Genomic DNA, 17,446 nt, shown 5'->3' with positions numbered 1-17,446 from the left:
GTTGGGGGGAAAGAAACCAGTTCCTAGCGCGTGGTGATGTTTCAGAACCATGGAGAGCGGTTCTGGGTGGTAACTCGGGCTAATCCATTATCTTTGGCCCTTGCCTGTGGTTTCCTTTTTATTTTATTTTATTTTATTTTATTATTTTATTTTATGTATTTTTGCCTGTGGTTTCCAATTCTCATTTGGAATCCCACAGGTGGCGGAGATGACAAAACTCTACAAAGAAGCTTCACAGTAAGAACCGTACTCCCCAGAGCTTAGGAACTAAACTCTACACCATCACATACAAAGAACAGATTGCATCTGGGCCCTGCTGCTGTCCTAATGTCAGCCCGCTTGGCATTTACCTTCCTTCCCCAGGCTGACCTCTGAAGATGGGGGCAGAATCTGGGGGCATTGTTCTAACCGTATGAACGCTACAGCCATTGTGCCGGCATGGGAGAGCTGCCGGTTCCTTCCCAGCCCAACACTGTAATTTTATCAACTCTGGCTCAGAGAAACCTATATTTATAATGCTAATTAGGAGGGCGCACATTTAATTTGAGTGGAAGACTGTATCTCGCTGAGCCTGGTAGCACAGGGCTCAAGCGACAGCAGTCAGAGGCAAAGCAGGCCTTTCTCCCTTCTCCAAGTATTTGAAACAGGGCTTACTCTTGCCAAACAATTTCTCTGTTGGATTAAAAAGAGGGAGGGAAGGTGCTGAATATGCTGGAGCTCAGAAAACTTTGCCTTTATCTCCCGCCTGCATAATATATTTCTCTGTGCACTGAGAAAACATGCCTCTTATGTTATCTAATTGTTTCCTGACACATTTAGCAACATTTCACACTCTTTAAAGTGACATTAACATTGCTGACAGTGGAGGTGCTTTCATTAGATGGGCTTTGAATTGTAGCCAGGATGCACTGCAGGTCTTCAAACAGGCTTGTAAAAGGCGAGAAAGGCATTATTTATGAAAATAGAGACTTCGTCAACAAGGCCTGTGGGTGCGTATTAAATGCTGAGTCTAGTCAATTTAAGAACGGTTGTGTGTACGCATGTGCACACGCATGCACACACAAAACAACTTCTCATGAGCTGAACTAATACACTTTGTCATCTGACTGACCACTAGGCTGCCTGGACTTCGAGGAAACTCTTTGAAACCTCTCTCCTTCCACATCTTTTCAACGACACCATAGCACTGTGCTATTTCAGACCCAAATCTGTCACTATGTGCCCAGTCCTGAGGCTGAGTAGCTGAGAGGCTGGTGTGCTTGGTAGGCATGATTATCATGCTCCCAGGGGTGGAGTTAATTCTCCTTCTTTCCTCCCTTAATGCTTCCAAGAGGAAGCATCTTGCCCCTTCTAAGGCCTTTTTTTTTTTTTTTTCATATCTCCAGCTGTCTGGATTAATGTATAGTTTTCCCTGAAGGCTGTACTAAGTGAGTCTTCAGAGATCAGTCCCATGCAGCAGCTGCCTTTGCAGGACTGAAGAGAGAAATTTGAAGATTCATTCTGACCTTCATGAAGAAAGGAAGCCAGGCTTGGAGAAGATGAGGAAGGTGGGAGTCAGGTTGTGAATTCCTGCTAGGGTACAACCTCATCTGTGATCTTGACCTGATTATTGATCTCCATACTTGCTATGCAGGCAGAATATTTTGAAATTGTGGACTTTTAGAGCTGAAGGAGAGCTCCTACAGATTGTTGTGTTATGCCCAGACTGCTACCTCTTCTAATCTGCCTTCCCAGCTTATCCCAGCTGGAATTACCCACCCTTCTCTTTTGACATCTCTAGTGTTGCAAAAACTATATGTGTTTAATCAAAGAGATCTGAATTAGCATCTTGGCTTTGTCTGTTACTTGCTGTGTGACCTTGGTCAAATCCCTTGATCTCTATGAGCTTCAGTTTCCTCATCTGTAAAATGGGGATAATAATAGTACCTTCCAGTATTGTTGGAAGCATTACATAAATTTTAAACCAATAAACATATTGCCTAGAACATTGTAAATGCTCAAAAAATTTTAGTGAACACTAGCCTCTTCCACTGGAATACCGAATCAGTGTGGGTTTGATGTGGCTGACATATTACAAGTACAAAAATAAAAGTATGTCCTGGGTACCAGTGGGTGGGGTGATCAGGAAAGTCTTACTCAGAAGCCTGATCACCTTTAAGGAGATGTTCAGAAGAAGTTGAGATTGTCAAGGAGAAGAGAATACCTTCCATGCACAGGAAAGGATGTGAAACTACATCATCATAGTTCTTAAAAGTACTAGGTGCTATTATGTGTTAGTGTGGTAACATTGCATATGTTAACTGAGGCCTGGTGAGGGTAAGCAGTTTGCTCTAGGTTACAAAACTAGCTAGCATCTAGTAGCCAGAATAAGGAGCCCTGGTCTCTTAACTCTAGTAGTCCAACTATATGGTTAGTGGGTTTTGTTTTGTTTTGTTTTGTTTTTTCGGTACAAGGCAATGACTGTTCAGAGAAGGAATGAACTAATGTGTATGACATTCATGGCCTAACAAACTAGACCTAGTACCAGTCTAGTTTACATTGTCCATTCTGGTTTCAAAACATTTCTCTGTCTTCGATGGGGAGTTTTTCAGTCTTCCTGTTGGTTATGGGTGGTTAGACTCCCTCTGTATCTCATCTGTAGCATCTTATCAAGGACGGATCAATGAGAAATAGGTAGGGTCATGTGAGCCTAGACAGCAGAGAGATGAAATGGTCCAAGTATCTGCTGCATGGAGCCCATGTTTTATCTTCGTGGTCTCTTCAGCACATAGCAAAACACAGGCTTACAGTTCAGAACTGTTTGCTCTCTGCAGACAAAGCCTTTGGAAAGGAAAGCTTCCGGTAATGAAAAAGAAAACAATTACCATTTGCAGAACACTTCGCCATTTGCAATGTCCATACATGTTCTTATTTAATTCTCAAAATGTCCTGGAGGAGGACTAGGACAACTATCTCCTACCCTTCTAATAGATGATGATAATACTTACCATTTACTTCAATGTCTTATTTAATATTTATAATAATCTGTGATATCTATTTATACACATTCTGCTTATCAAACACTTGAGCACAGAAGAGTTAAGTGACTTGCCTAAAGTTCCCCAGCAGATTTGTGGCAGAGTCAAGATTTGAACTTCAGTCTGGTTCCCGTGCCAACCATATTGTCATCAGTGATTGGTACTTCATCATTACAAAGGTTAATTAAAGTCCATTGTCATTTCCTGTACAGTGTGGTATGAGCTTTAGAGCCAGAATGCCTAGACTCAAATTCTTCCTCCCAGCAACCTATCTCCTCTTAATTCAGTCTTACCTTCTTTAAAATGAGGTTAATATTACCTATCTCAAATGGTTGTTAGAATATTAAATAAAATAATACATGTAAAGGTCTTAAAAGTAATGCCTAGCACATCATAAGGACTCAGTAAATCTTAGTGAGTGGATATTGTTATTTCCATATACCATGAACCCAAGAAATGAACACAAAAGTAAGCTAGATTCCATGTGTCATGGGGGAGGTTTTCCAAGGCCCTTTGAAAATTAAGTTTTAGCATGAACATACAGTTTCTTTAAATCTTTCTCCAGCAATTTCCCCCCGTCATCTAAGCTCTTTTGAGAGAGTAATGTAGATTCCAGGTAGGCAAGGAAATTTAATATTTTAACATATCTTCTGCATGTTATTCAGCTCAGACAGACAACTCCATAAGGGACTGCAGTGTCCACACAATTCAGCACTCTGATCTTGTGTTCCTAGGTAGTGTTGGGTCACATCTCCCCATTACTTCCCTAGGTGGGAAACTTTATGGTTAGAGTGGAGTCACATCTTACACAGGGGTTAGGTTCTAAGCTCAATAGCTGAGCCAAAAAATACAGGCACACCACCACCCTGGAAAATTCTCTAGAAAGGTATACCTTGGAGACTGACATATTGTCTCTGTATTAATCTAACAGTAAGTTTTTCCTCCACATATGTCAAAGACTGCTAGATCTTCATTTGAACATCAGCTGAAGTCATAACCTAATACTCTAGCCACTTGATTAACAAAAGAAAACATAGATTTAAAATCAGAATCCCTTCTTTTCAACAAAATACTTATACATTGAGAGGCACCTAATAGCCAAGACCAGCAGGCGCAGCGGCCTGCAGTGAGGCCAACGCCACGTGCATTTGATATATATTTAACCAATATTGTGGAGTGAACTGTTGTAATCAACAAATCATACCGCTGTTTTGTTGCATACAAACTCTGGTCTGGGTGCTAGGATACAAAGGTATATAATCCACGCTTTTCTCCCCAGTCACTCATAGTCTCATGAATGAGCCAGACATTTAGAAAAGTAGGCTAACATATTACAAGTACAGTTAATTCAACAACATGGATTTGAACTGCACAGGTCCAATTAGGCACAGATTGTTTTCAGTAAATACAGTTCAGTACTGTAAATATATTTTCTCTTATGATTTTCTTAACATTTTTTTCTCTAGCTTACTTTAAGAATATAGCATATAATACATATAACATACAAGATATGTGTAATTGACTGTTGATATTATTGGTAAGGCTTCTGGTCCACAGTAGGCTATTAGTAGTTAAGTTATAAGTATTTAAGTCAAAAGTTATATGTGGATTTCTGAGGTGCCTGGGTGGCTCAGTCAGTTAAGCTTCCAACTTTGGATTTTGGCTCAGGCCGTGGTCTCAGGGTCATGAGATTGAACCCCACGTCAGGCTCCACACTGGGTGTAGAGCCTGCTTAAGATTCTCCCTTTTCCTCTCCCTCTGTCCTTCCCTCCCCCTCCCCCCCAAAAATATGTGGATTTTTGACTGTGTGCAGTGTCAGCTTCTCAAGGGTCAGTTGTACAATGATAAAAGTTTGTCCTGGGTACCTCTGGCTGAGGTGATTAGGAAAGACTTACATAAAGGTTATTTTTGAGCTGAGTCTTTAAGGAGGTGTTCAGGAGGAAGGTGAGACTGCCTATGAGAAGGGAATACCTACCATACACAGGGAGGGAAAAATAGATATTCAGTAATATAGTAGCTTTGATGTGGTTGGAGTATAGGGAATGGGGAGGCCTGGCAAGAGAGGATTGCCATACAAGAGTTGGAACCTTTTTATGTAGGCAGTGGGTAGTCTTGGGAAAATTGAGAGAAGAAGCATGATGTGAGCAAATTTGCACAATCAGAAATATGTTGGCTCCTAGACAGAGGGGAGACACATAGGAGCATAGGAGATATCAGAAACTGGGAAGCTAGAGCCATAATCTAGACTGTACTGCCCAGTGTGGTAACTACTAGCCATATATGGCTACATTCCAAGGGCTCAATTGCTCCATGTATTAAACATGGTAGACATAGATCATGCCCCTCATCACAGAAAGTTCTATTGAACCTCACTGATCTAGACACCTACGCATCACCAAAATAACAATGGCATGTCATCTTGAAGGAGCTGGGGGATGTAATTAGGGTATATGTATCAAGCAACTGGGAATTTCTGGCCAGAAGGTATTTAAGGATTCATTACCCTTTGGTGGACAGTTATGTCGCTGCAGGTAAAGTGGATTTGTGTCCTCAAAAGAGGAAGCTGCACAGATTCACTGCATTTCACCTCATGAACATGAAAGGGCTGGCATTAGAAAATGACAGAAATCATATTAGTTCAAAAATAAACTCCACCTTCCATCTCTAGCCTGAACTATATTTGACACCTTCCAAAGTGCAATGCTTTCAGGAAGATGTGACATATAAACATGCAAGTTGTTAGATGTAATAACAACACCCAAATGCACGGAGCCCCACACCGTGAAGACAGTTCATGCCAGTGCTCCTGAAAGAGGCCCTCTCCCTGGGGCAAGGCCAACAGCTCATCACTCTTCCAGTAAATCATGTATAATAGCTGGTGCGCAATCGGGATGGCTTTGTCAGGGCCATCTGAAAACACTTTGTTTCCAAGAAATGCTTAGCTGGGCTTTACTGAGTTCAGAGAAGTGTGAGTGAGGAGAGCAATTAGGTCTTCTGTAAAAATAAAAACTTCGAACGAGGTGATATGGAATGAGTTAGGTTGATACCACCTCATTGACAAGACACGAAGGGTCATCATGAAAATTCCTCAGGTGAGGTTCAGTAAGCTACAACTGAGTTGGAACACTCTTCCCTGAATCTCTTGCCTCTATGAAGAGAGCCCAACTATCTCTTGACAAACAGGTCTTGCCTGGCTCCGGAGAAAGGCATGTTGTAACTTCCCTCAGTGATGACTTAGACTCTGCCTGAGGAAATTTTCCTGCCCTCTAACAGAAATTCCCCAATAACAGTGTAAGCTTATTTGCTTAAACTTTTCTTGGGTGGGGGAAAGAGCTGGCTTAATCAAATTTTTCACTTCTAATATCCAATTCTTATCAACTGGAAAAAAGAGTTTAAAGATGGACCACATAACATCAAGTACTAATCTAAAGCTATCACTCCAGCAGACTCAGGGTTTCTCAACCTCAGCAATGTTGACATTTTGGGCCTAGAAATTCTTTGTCATGGAAAACTATTCTCTGCATTGTAAGATGTTAAGCACTGTCTCTGGTCTCTACCCCCTACAGGCCAGTAGCATCCTCTCCCCACCCCAACAAATTGTGACAATCACAATGTCTCTAGACATTGCCGAATGTCCCCTGGGGAGCAAAATTGTCCCCTGCTAAGAACAACTGATCCAACCTAACCTCAGCGCTAAATATAAGCAGGTTGCTACAGGGAATATATATATTGTGATAACAATATAAAATATGAATGTATATATGTCTGTATTTTCATTTTAAGATGCTATATTCATTGTGGTCATTTTGCATTCTACAATTATAATCGAGACTACTGTCTCTGTTCTTTTTTAAAAATGTAAGCTGTAGATAAGAAATTGAATCCCTCTCACCCTACTCCAAGATCTGTGTGGTGTATGTAAGGCCCGGCACCAGCTAGAAGGTAATCTGAGTTTCTCTCCAAAGCTGAGGACAAACAGCTGCTGCAGCGCATGCTTGATGGGTAACAAGTAGTCAGCTACCTGCCCGTATCTCCTCTCCTCTCCTCTTTAGTGCCCACAGTATTCTTATAAATCTAGATACCTTCCACCATAAGTGGTTTCTCTGGGACCCCACATGTATGATTTATTGTGATTTAAAAGGAAGGGAGTCAGCTTACAGAACATGAAATTCTTAAAATACTGGAGACAGAAAATCTGGAATCTGTTTTCAGTTCTAAATAACCGTGTGGCACTGGCCAAGTCATTTTCTCACTTGGGCTGGATGATGAGTTTTAGGCAGGACGCATTTGGTTCTAAGTGACAAAAATCAACTCAAGCTGGCTTAAAGAACAAAACAACAGCAACAACAAAATGAAGGTAGGGTGGAGAATAAATTAGTTCATATATTGAAAACTTAGTGGCTATGTTGCCTCAGGCCTGGCTGCTTCCAGGTACTCTACTGACGCCATCGGGAATGTCTCCCCCTTCTTATCACATCTCCGCTTGCCTCCCTTTTGACTCCATTCTCAGGCAGCCTCTTCCCTTGAGTGGTCAGATGGCTGCAGTGGTCCAGCCTCAGCATCTCTCAGAGCCTCCCTAACTATGGCACAGCCATGCACACACAGCAGGTGCTTGTGAACGAGATGGAAACAATAAGCTGAGAGCCTCATTAGTTCCATCCAGGCCCTTGCACCTACCATGGGCGAAACACAATTCTAGGGACCTGATATGTATTCTCTCCGGGATTCACAGCAACATGGGAAGTCAGCATTGTTATTATCAGACAGGCCCAGAGGAGTGAAGTAGGGCACTCAGACACAGAAAGCAGCAGAGCTCAGTCAGCCTGGCTTCAGAGTCTGTCCCTCTCTGTTCCTCACTTGTGCTTTGGAGGACAGACACACTTAGGCTAAGAGGTTAGGGATGGGGTGCATAGTGCAGAGAAATACCGCACGCATGAGGGCAGAAACAAACATTGGCAAAGGACAGGTGATCGCATCCATTGGAGTCCAGGGTTTCATTCAGGGCAGGGTAAAAATTAAGAATGGGATGAATTGGATGATGAGGCAGATTAATAAGTAGATTTCGGTGCGAGGCAACTCCAGGCTTAGGAGTAGCCCATTGTAGTGTTGGCAGTTCATGAACCTGAGTGCGCATCTTGGTTCTGACCCTTGGGTGTGTGGTCCACATCCCTGAGTCTCTGGACAGTGTTGCGGTAGTTATAGAAGGGGCAGAAATAAGATCCCTGAGCTAGATACTTAGCTGAACAGATGTGCAGTGATTTCATCCATGTCCCTTCAGCTGGAGGCACAGAGTCCAGCTAAAGTTCAGGGTATCTTGTGCCTTTTGTGGTGGTAACGTTGGCTGCCATGCCCCAGTGCCCCACTGGAGCCCATCATACCTTGAAGAATGTTCTGCCACACAGCCCTCCACAAACCCCATGTGCAGAACACTTCAAAAATCTGATGCATTTCCTGAAAAATGTTCTCATGGAACTCAAAAGCAAGTCGGCCCATATTTCTAAAAAATTCATTGATTACAAGCAAACGGAAGGTAATATCTCAGATATTGACATTATTTTTCTTTACACAAATAGGTACCTTGCTTTTTAACCCCATCAAAAATACGGGCTTCATAAACCCCAAGCATTTGGGGAAGGAAAATGGTTAGTCAGGTATCTGAATAAAGTATTGGGGAATATCATTAGGATGGTTGTTTGAATTCGCTAACCAACTGTTTTGCCTATGTTAATACTGTTATTTTGCAATACTCAACTTTAACACAAAAGCTGTGGGGTTTTTTTTAATTTTTAATTTTTGAGAGAGAGAGAGAGAGGGGTGGGGAGGGGCAGAAGGAGAGAGAGAATCTTAAAGCAAGTTCCATACCCAGTGTGGAGCCTAACACAGGGTTTGAACTCACAGCCCTGAGATCACTACCTGAGCTGAAATCAAGAGTCTGAAATCAAGAATTGGCCATTTAACCAATGGAGCTACCCAGGCACCTTTGTAAGTTCAAGAATTATTAAACTCTTGAACTTACAAAGCCACAGAGGAATTCCAGTTTCTGGTTTGAGAATTGCTTTCTCTCCTCACAAGTCATTTGTTCTACGTGATTGGTCACTATGGCTATTTCTGGGAGGAGACTTGATTCTACCCCTGGTTAATTACCTCCCCTAAGATGGCCTTGGTAGTACATTCCAGAAGGAGACCAATGAGTGTGGGCTTCACATCTCATTCATTTTTTAGCAATTATTCTTGTCTGATTTGAAAATTGTAGAATGAACCATTCAAGGCTTAAGTTTTGGAGTCAGAATGCCTGGATTCAAATCCAGCCAGTTCTGTCTCTTGCTACCAGTGCAATGATAGGAAAGTTGGCCCATCCAAGCCTCAGTTTCTTCATCTGTAAATGGGGATGATAATAATACTTTGTTCATAGAAAAGTTGTGGGTGCTAAAAGAGAACAATACACACAAAATCTTTGCTCAGTTCTTAGCATGAAGCAAGATCTCATTTATAAGTAGTAATATGGTCATTGAAATTATTATTTTGGATTTGATCATTCCTGGTACTGGGTTGGTGGTTGGTGGTTTTGTTTTGGTTTGGTTTTTTGGTGTTGAGTTTTTTTTGTTTGTTTGTTTTGGCTTTTTTGTTTGCTGTTTACTGTCTCCCGAACACATCTCTCTCCTCCACCAAAAATCCTGACACCCTATCACTACCTAGATCAATTACGCATTGTCTACACAAAACATTTTAATATCTGCTTGACATTAATCTTTTGAATGAAAAAGGAACCAGTTTTTTTAAGTTAATTTTGGGCATTGATCGGCAACATGCTCCCTATCTTAAATTAGTGAATGTGTTAACAAGATATGAGCCGAGCAGCAATTTCATAGATAACATTTACCGCTTCAGGGATGGGAAGGAGACTGTGGCCCTTTCTTGGAGAACTAGAGTTGGATCCAAGTCAGATTAAGGAGAAAAATGGTGCTGTAATTGAGACAATGGGAATTAGAACAATGTGACTTCAACCACAGGTGGTGTAGGATGAAGTTTTCGGGTATGGCTAAAGCTGTTGGTGAATGAAGGCCTGGAGCAGGGCTGGCAAATGAGAACTCGGCACCTGCTGCCTTACCTCCACTCCTGGTCCGTGATTTTTCTAAGTGATCACGGCATTGTTTCCCACTGAACCCAGGGCACCCCAGAATCCTTCTCAACGCAGCATTCCAAACAGCGACTACCCATCTATCGGAATTAGCAAGGGAACTGCTTTGTCCAGCTGTAGGTCTTTTAATCAGAAATATTTCACGAGTGGAAACTATCTCAAAATCTTATTTGGAAAAAGATAAATTAGTAAAATCTAAATTAGTCTCCCTTTTCAAGGTTGTGGGGGAACCCAGTCACACAGATAATTAGTTAGACTTTGATTTACATGGGGATCTTGGAAAAGACACACACATACACACCCACACATACACAAGACCATATGAGTTTAATGAATGACATATTGCTGCCTTTGCATGTTTCCTCTTGCTTTTTTAACAGATTAATTAAAACCGGTTTTCCCTATATTTGCCGGGGACTCTATACACATTCCAAATGGAACTCCAAAAATAGTTTGGGGGTCAGGGAGCCTCTGTAGTGCATAAAGTAGGAACCAGGTAAGTGCAGAGTCCCTGGTCACATGCCCATCCCACACTAGGTATGTTAGTAAGAACTCATGGTCTATAAAGTGAGCCTGTATAAGTTCCAACTTTTTCTCCTGTACTTTGGAACCTGTTTGTGTCTGTACAGATGGTCTCTGTCAGTTGGAAGTCGGGAAAAATGTAGCATAAGTGAACAAAATTAGCAAATGACATAGCAAACAGAGAACACCATACAATTTGATTGGGGGCAGATCTAGGGAGTGAGAAATTTCCAAAGTAATGGGAGGTACCATCAAGGAGCTTAAGGAGTTACCAAAGCATGGATTTAAAGAGGCCAGGGGAATAACAGGAATCACACAATTCTGTGATGTGTATTTCAGTACATTGAAGTAACCCCAGTGCTTTCATTGTGTTAGGAGTGCTCTTCCATTGTCTGTATTTGTATAAATTAAAAGGCAGTTCTGTCTGTACTATATGAAATGAATTCATGCTGAACAAAATTTCAAAAAGTTCATGTAAAGAGTGATTTCACAGCAACTATCATATCAGGCTCCTGGAAAATTGCACTTGAACTTCAGTTCCACCTCAGTCACTCAAAGGAATTTAAAAAATTGGCTTCTAGCCATTCTTGTTCTTCAACATGCATTTCCAGATATGCCTCAATAATACAAACACTAAAGCCTATTGATTGTGAGTTAAAATCTGTTCCTACCAGAGCCTTGCTGCTAAGTGGACGTCAACACTGACTTCACAGGGCCCTGGTCAGGACACCTCTACATTCAGGGGACTAGAAGAAGGCACAGGGTAACACCGCTGTGAAGGAGCCACTTTGAACTTCATAACAAAATTACAAGAAAAGCTTTGAACTCTGCCAGATGATAGTTGCTATAAATAACCATTTATTCAAAGAAATGTTTCTTACTTGAAATCTTTTTTTTTAAAGATTTTATTTATTTATTTGAGAGAGAGAGAATGAGAGCACGAGAGGGAAGAGGGTCAGAGGGAGAAGCAGACTCCCTGCTGAGCAGGGAGCCCGATGTGGGACTCGATCCCGGGACTCCAGGATCATGACCTGAGCCGAAGGCAGTCGCTTAACCAACTGAGCCACCCAGGCGCCCCTCTTACTTGAAATCTTGAGAGTGCCTTGGGACTGGGAGATGGGAAACTGGAAACCTGATTTGTAAACCAACCTTCCCCACTCCTTGTATGTCTTCCTCTTCCCCGCCCCCCACCCGCCATCTTGCTGTTAGGGCAAACACCATGCAGAGTAGTGAGAGGGTGGATTTTGGAACACACAAACCTGAGTGTGACTCCTGGCCCCTGCACTTGCTAACTAGGTAATTTTACTGCTCTGTGCCTCAGTTTCCTCATTTACAAAACGGGGATTATAATAATTCTAACCTCAGAGAGATACTATATATAAAGGGGCAGATAGTCATTGCCCAAAAACATGAGCAGTTAAAATAGTAATCATGATGATAGTTAGTAAAGGGAGAGCTATGGGAGAAATGTGGATTAAATGTTAGCCCCAATTCTGATGAAACTCTGATTTGTCCAGGCTACTTTTGCTGGACCATCCGGCAAGAACATTGTGCCTTACATGGCTCCCAGACTGTTAGACATAAATTGAGTCTTTCAAGCCAAATTCCGTTTATCCATTGTTCTATTTCAGAGATGATGATTCTTCATTTGTGTTACTGGACAGGAGCCCCAAACATTTGAGCTGTAGGATTCTCTTATTCCCTGTCTCTTTCTGCAACTCCTACCCTCAAAAAAGTAACAGACTAGTGCTTGGTGGGTGGCTCTGTGCTACCCGTCAAGTTTCCTCTTACCAGAAGTCCATCTCCTTTTCTTTCAAAAACTTCTCAGGCATCAACTTCCCCAGGAATCCTTGTTGGACTGTCTACCCTTACCTCTCCCTGGCCGGGCTGGACCAGGTGTCCCTCTCCCTGCCTCCACAGCACCATGTCTCCACATGCCACTGTCCTCTTTATTACCTGGTACTAAAATGATATACTTACCTGTCTGCCTCACCCACTCGACTGTGAGCTCTCTGTGGGTAACAGTGATGTCTTGCTTATTTTTGTATTCTCAATATCCAGCAGAGTATACATAAGAGGCACTCCCATTTTATTGAAGGAAATTGATGTATCAGTAACATTTAATGCACCGAGGACTAGATCAGGAAAGACAGTTATAAAAGTGGCAACCAAAAAAATGGCATCCATCTGAGGTGCCTGGAAATGTATTTGCATATGTAGTATATTTAAAAGCAGGAAAACATATTTCTTCTGACTCTGACACTTCGTGCCTGAGTTGAAACTCTAACTGGATTCTTGAGTTTGCTTTCTCAACACCTTACCCTTCTTTCCACACCTCCAGCTTTAGGGCATATCCCATGGGCTGCTACTCTTGGCTCATTTTTCTGAGCTTCCCAAATGAACACACCAGCAGGCAAGCAATCACAAGGACCCCAACACGTAAGGGTGAATCAGGTGAAAGTACACACAGCAATTATCTTCACTCAGCAATTTGGCTGCCAGGAGCTCCCTGCCATGTGAAAGAGAGGTTGCAGCAGCCTTCTGTGTGGAAGGAGAACTTTTTGACCCAAGGACAACTCCAAGTTACTGCCCACCACCTGCCAGGCTGGCCACTCCTCCTCATGGCCTGGAGTAGCTGTGCTTTGTAGGAATTCCCCTGTGATACGCAAAACAAAACAAAAACAAAAACAAATGGTGGTCACGAGAATGGCGGCATTGGCCAATTCTTTAGGATGCACATATGTGGCCCTTTCTACTTCTACCCTAAACTGATTAATTTGGTTAGAGTCTATCTTGTTAATTTGCTCATTTATTCAACAGGTGCTATTCGTTAGGAAAATATCGAGGGTACAGGGGGAATAATGTAGACAGATGTCCACCTTCAGATAGTAATAAGGACTGTGAAGAAATGTAAACAGGCTAATAGGATAGAGTGCACGGGTGAGAAACTTGGAAGAAGGCAAACAGGAAAAGTTTCAAGAGAAAGGGCTTATCAGTGAGGTGGCAGGTGGGGAGGATATTCCACATAGAGGAAGCGGGAAGCATAAAGAGTTAGAAGACAGAAGGGTGTGGCATGCTGAAGCAGCAGAGGTAAAGAAGGCCACGCTGGCTAGGGAATAAGGGGCTGAGTGAAGAGTGGTAAGGCTACTACCGGGGGCAAGGTACGAGAGGCCTTTTGTGCCAGAGAGGCAGAACATCATCAGAAGGAGTTTCAGTTTCTTTCCGCGTGTAATGGGAAGCCGTTGGAGGGTGCCAAGCAGGAGAGCGATAGCACCTGATTTCTTTGGAGAAGGGATGCAAACAGTGGGGATTAGACGGGTGTATGGCAAGAAGGGAAGCAGGGAGAGCAGCAAGAAGATGATGGGGAATTATAGTAGGACTGGGGCAGGGAAGCTAGAAAGAGGTGCGTGTTTTCCTGACTGGTTGCATTTCAGCCGTCTAGATGGATATTTCCACTCCTGCCCATTTGGTGAAATGCACAGCTACCCACAGTATGAATTTGGACATTTGGAGAAACATCAAACCACTTGAAAAAAATACATCTGGGGCATTTCTTTCTCTCTTTAATTTTTTAGATATTTATGTTGTGAGGTGGTTTCAGTGTAACTTTCTCTGGATGCTCTCATGACACTCATTGCTGACCTTTGACCCCTCTGTCCTCTTTCCCAGGTCGGCCCATTCCACCTACATCCTCGTCTAGCCTCCTCCCATCTGCTCAGCTGCCTAGCTCCCATAATCCTCCACCAGTTAGCTGCCAGATGCCATTGCTAGACAGCAACACTTCCCATCAAATCATGGACACCAACCCTGATGAGGAGTTCTCCCCCAATTCATACCTGCTCAGAGCATGCTCAGGGCCCCAGCAAGCCTCCAGCAGTGGTAAGGAAACTGTGGTGTCTGAATGCGCGCTGTTGTCTGTGTGACATCCTCGAGTCTCTGGCAAAATGACAGCCCTGAATCCAGGGCTGGGGAGAAGGAGGTGTGGGGAGCGTCAGGTGAAACACGCTTGTCACTTTGTGGCATTGCAACTCCAGGACACATTTATTGGAGGTCACAATTACTGACGAGGTTTTGCTTATCTTAACAGGGCTTGGGCCTCCTTCCGTGGGAGGAATTTGCCCACTGCTGCACGTTGAGAGCATGCAGGTCTCAAAGGTGAAGTGCCGAGAGACAATGGAATATTGGATTTTGTATTACTACAATTCTGGTCATAGCCGAGTGACCTCGGACACCCTCACGTGCCCAATTTGTGTGCATTTCAGATCTCTTGGTTTTTGATGGTTGGCTTCTGACTTTTTCTTCCTTGCTTGTTTAGATGATTTTGTGATTAAAATGCATTCCCTTGACATGAATACCGAATGCCTTGCCAAGTCTGAAGTGTTCAGGAGGTGACCTCTCCTATAACCCTCTGCGTGTGCCACTGCACTTGAATTTAACAAGCTGATCGCATGGTACCATGATAAATCCTGCCTCTAAAGCCTGAGTTCTCACTGTAGTTTTCAATTGCACCAAGCAAAGGCACTGGCCGCAAGGTTCTGTCCCACCTTTGAGGATTTTGGGGTTACTGTCTCAGCTCCCAATGTCTAGACCTTAAGTAGAATTGCCCCAGGCTCAGCAATAACCATGCCTTATTTTGATTTGCCTTGTTGGTGAAATGTTCACAAAACATATGAACACAGGAGTGGGCCACACCTAGGGTTAAGTACCTATGACCCAAGGAGAGACATTTGCAGAAATTAATTGCTCCTGACCCAACGGCTTTGGAGTTATCTTCTGAATTGGCCCCTCATGGTATTCATTAACATAACCCATCAAAGGCAGTACAGAGCTTTCCATGCCAAGAGTGTACCTTGATGAGACTGGGTTTTGGCTTCACCCATGAGAATATGCCACCACTGGCCTCAACCTCTACAATTAGAAAGGACCTCCCAAATGCATTGAAGATGATTCATTCTGAAGATGGAATGATGGACTGCTACTTATGATGGCCCATGCCCTTCTTCAAAGCCAGGCCTGATATATTTAGTAAACTCGTATTCTTTTTCAAAAAAAATTACCTAATCAAATCTCTCATCAAATGAGCAATCCATTGTTGATATTATGAAGGCCTTTAATCTACCATAAATCTTTATTAGAACTCATCAGAGTTTCTAGTTTGAGAGAAATGTGATTATGGCACTCTTAAAATGACATTACATCATTGGGGTGATTGGTTTATCATTTGGAGAAGAGACATCAATCATAACTAGCATAACCACACAGTAAATGAATTCAACCTTTCTACCGCGGAACAATGACACTGTAATTGCTCAAAATCAGGCTTAAAATGAAATCGGAAAATGCTCTTTCTTCAAATGTGATGTTAACTTAATGGAATATATTATGAAAAATCATGTTTGAGGAAATTCTATATAATTAAAAATATGTGGAAATATATTCCCTTTTTTCTTTCATCGGAACCTGATTTTAGCTACAGAGCCATTTCTTTCTTTTTTTTTTTTTTTTTTTGGCTGCAGAGATTATGTTGCATTTAATTGAACTATCCTCGCTTATGTTTTGCTGCTTTTTATTTCATACTATGTAATCGTGATGAATATTGTATTATGAAGGACAAGAGGCTTTTGAAATGAGGTGCACCTGCTGATAGCTTTTTAAAAACAGACAATTATTAGGGAGAAAATGAGCTTTTAAAAACTATATCCTTTTATGCATATATGGATAGCCGGGCAACAATGATTTCCAGAAGAGAGGTCAGTTCGTATCTGAGGGCCGTCCAGAATATCTTCTCAGTGATAACACTGAGAGATTTCTTTTCTTTTTGACATTGTATCAGATTATAAATTGTTGGTAGGGTATTTTTGTTGGCTTTCTGCCTAATCAAGACCTCATTTTGGTGGACACAACAGATCTGTCTGTTCAGAGTCAAACTTAGCCATTTTTTCATCACTCACCTCAATTTGTTCAGCTCACTTAAGATTGATGGCTATTTAAACTTCGGTAACGGGGAAATACTGCAGAACATTTGAGGGTCCATTTTCATCCCAAACAAGAGCTGTGTGATATGATGTCTTCACCTGAGGGGTGAATACCCTATTGTACAATACCCTTGTTTTCAGCAGGTACTTCTCTGAAAACTTGTTACAGCTCTGGCCACTGGGCAGTCTTTCAAACTTCTTGACTGAGGCTTAGCTAAGTAGGTGCAAATCAAGTGCAAATATGTGTGCTCCTAGGTGAGTGCGTGTGTGTGTGTGTGTGTGTGTGTGTGTGTGTGTGTGTCTGTGTCTCCATGGAATGGATTTGGGGTCCAAGGCGAATTGGGGATCCTATCAAGATCAGAATGCAGTTGCCATGAATTTAAATTTGACATAAAGGATTGAAAATAGAGTTTGACACAGAAGATGCAAAGTACAGAGCTGCGCCTGGGTGTTCTGAATTGATTGTAATGAAAGGGGCTGGATTTTTCCGTAGGCATCTTGGCACAAATGAAACAACTGTGTGAGTGGTTGTGTTCTGTTTAGCTGGTTAATTGCACAGAATTTTTTTAAGTTGGTCTCTTGTCAGTGACCTTGTGTTCTGACGATCTGGTCGCAGTTTGATCTCTGTCTCTTTCTGAGGTGAAACAAAACCTCTTCCAGCATGTCCAGCCCATACTCGACAGTAAAAAATTTATTTGCTGCTGCCCCCTTATCGTTGCTGTTAATACGTGACAACAGTGAAGCTCATCACTAAGGAGAGTCACTGCACACGAACATTTCCTGCCCAAAGAGCC

General features: G+C 42.3%; 1 protein-coding gene across 6 annotated transcripts in view; it reads left to right on the top strand.

Moving 5' to 3' along the window:
• Positions 1-17,446, top strand: part of TENM2 (teneurin transmembrane protein 2) — a 924,727-nt gene that overhangs the window by 541,459 nt on the left and 365,822 nt on the right. For 5 of the 6 annotated variants that reach the window (XM_088023682.1, XM_028102726.2, XM_088023681.1 and 2 more), the window contains one exon: positions 14,347-14,556. The exons of the other annotated variant lie outside the window; for it this stretch is intronic. In XM_088023682.1, coding sequence (XP_087879808.1) covers positions 14,347-14,556 — 210 coding nt within the window. The remainder of the gene's footprint in view (positions 1-14,346; positions 14,557-17,446) is intronic. 6 annotated transcript variants of the gene reach the window in all.

The sequence above is a fragment of the Eumetopias jubatus genome, unplaced genomic scaffold (genome assembly GCF_037043125.1).
Source record: "Eumetopias jubatus isolate StellerSeaLion01/CBP00866 unplaced genomic scaffold, mEumJub1_p1.0 scaffold_5, whole genome shotgun sequence".
Classification (NCBI taxonomy): domain Eukaryota; kingdom Metazoa; phylum Chordata; class Mammalia; order Carnivora; family Otariidae; genus Eumetopias; species Eumetopias jubatus.
This window is presented reverse-complemented; position numbering and strand designations above follow the sequence as displayed.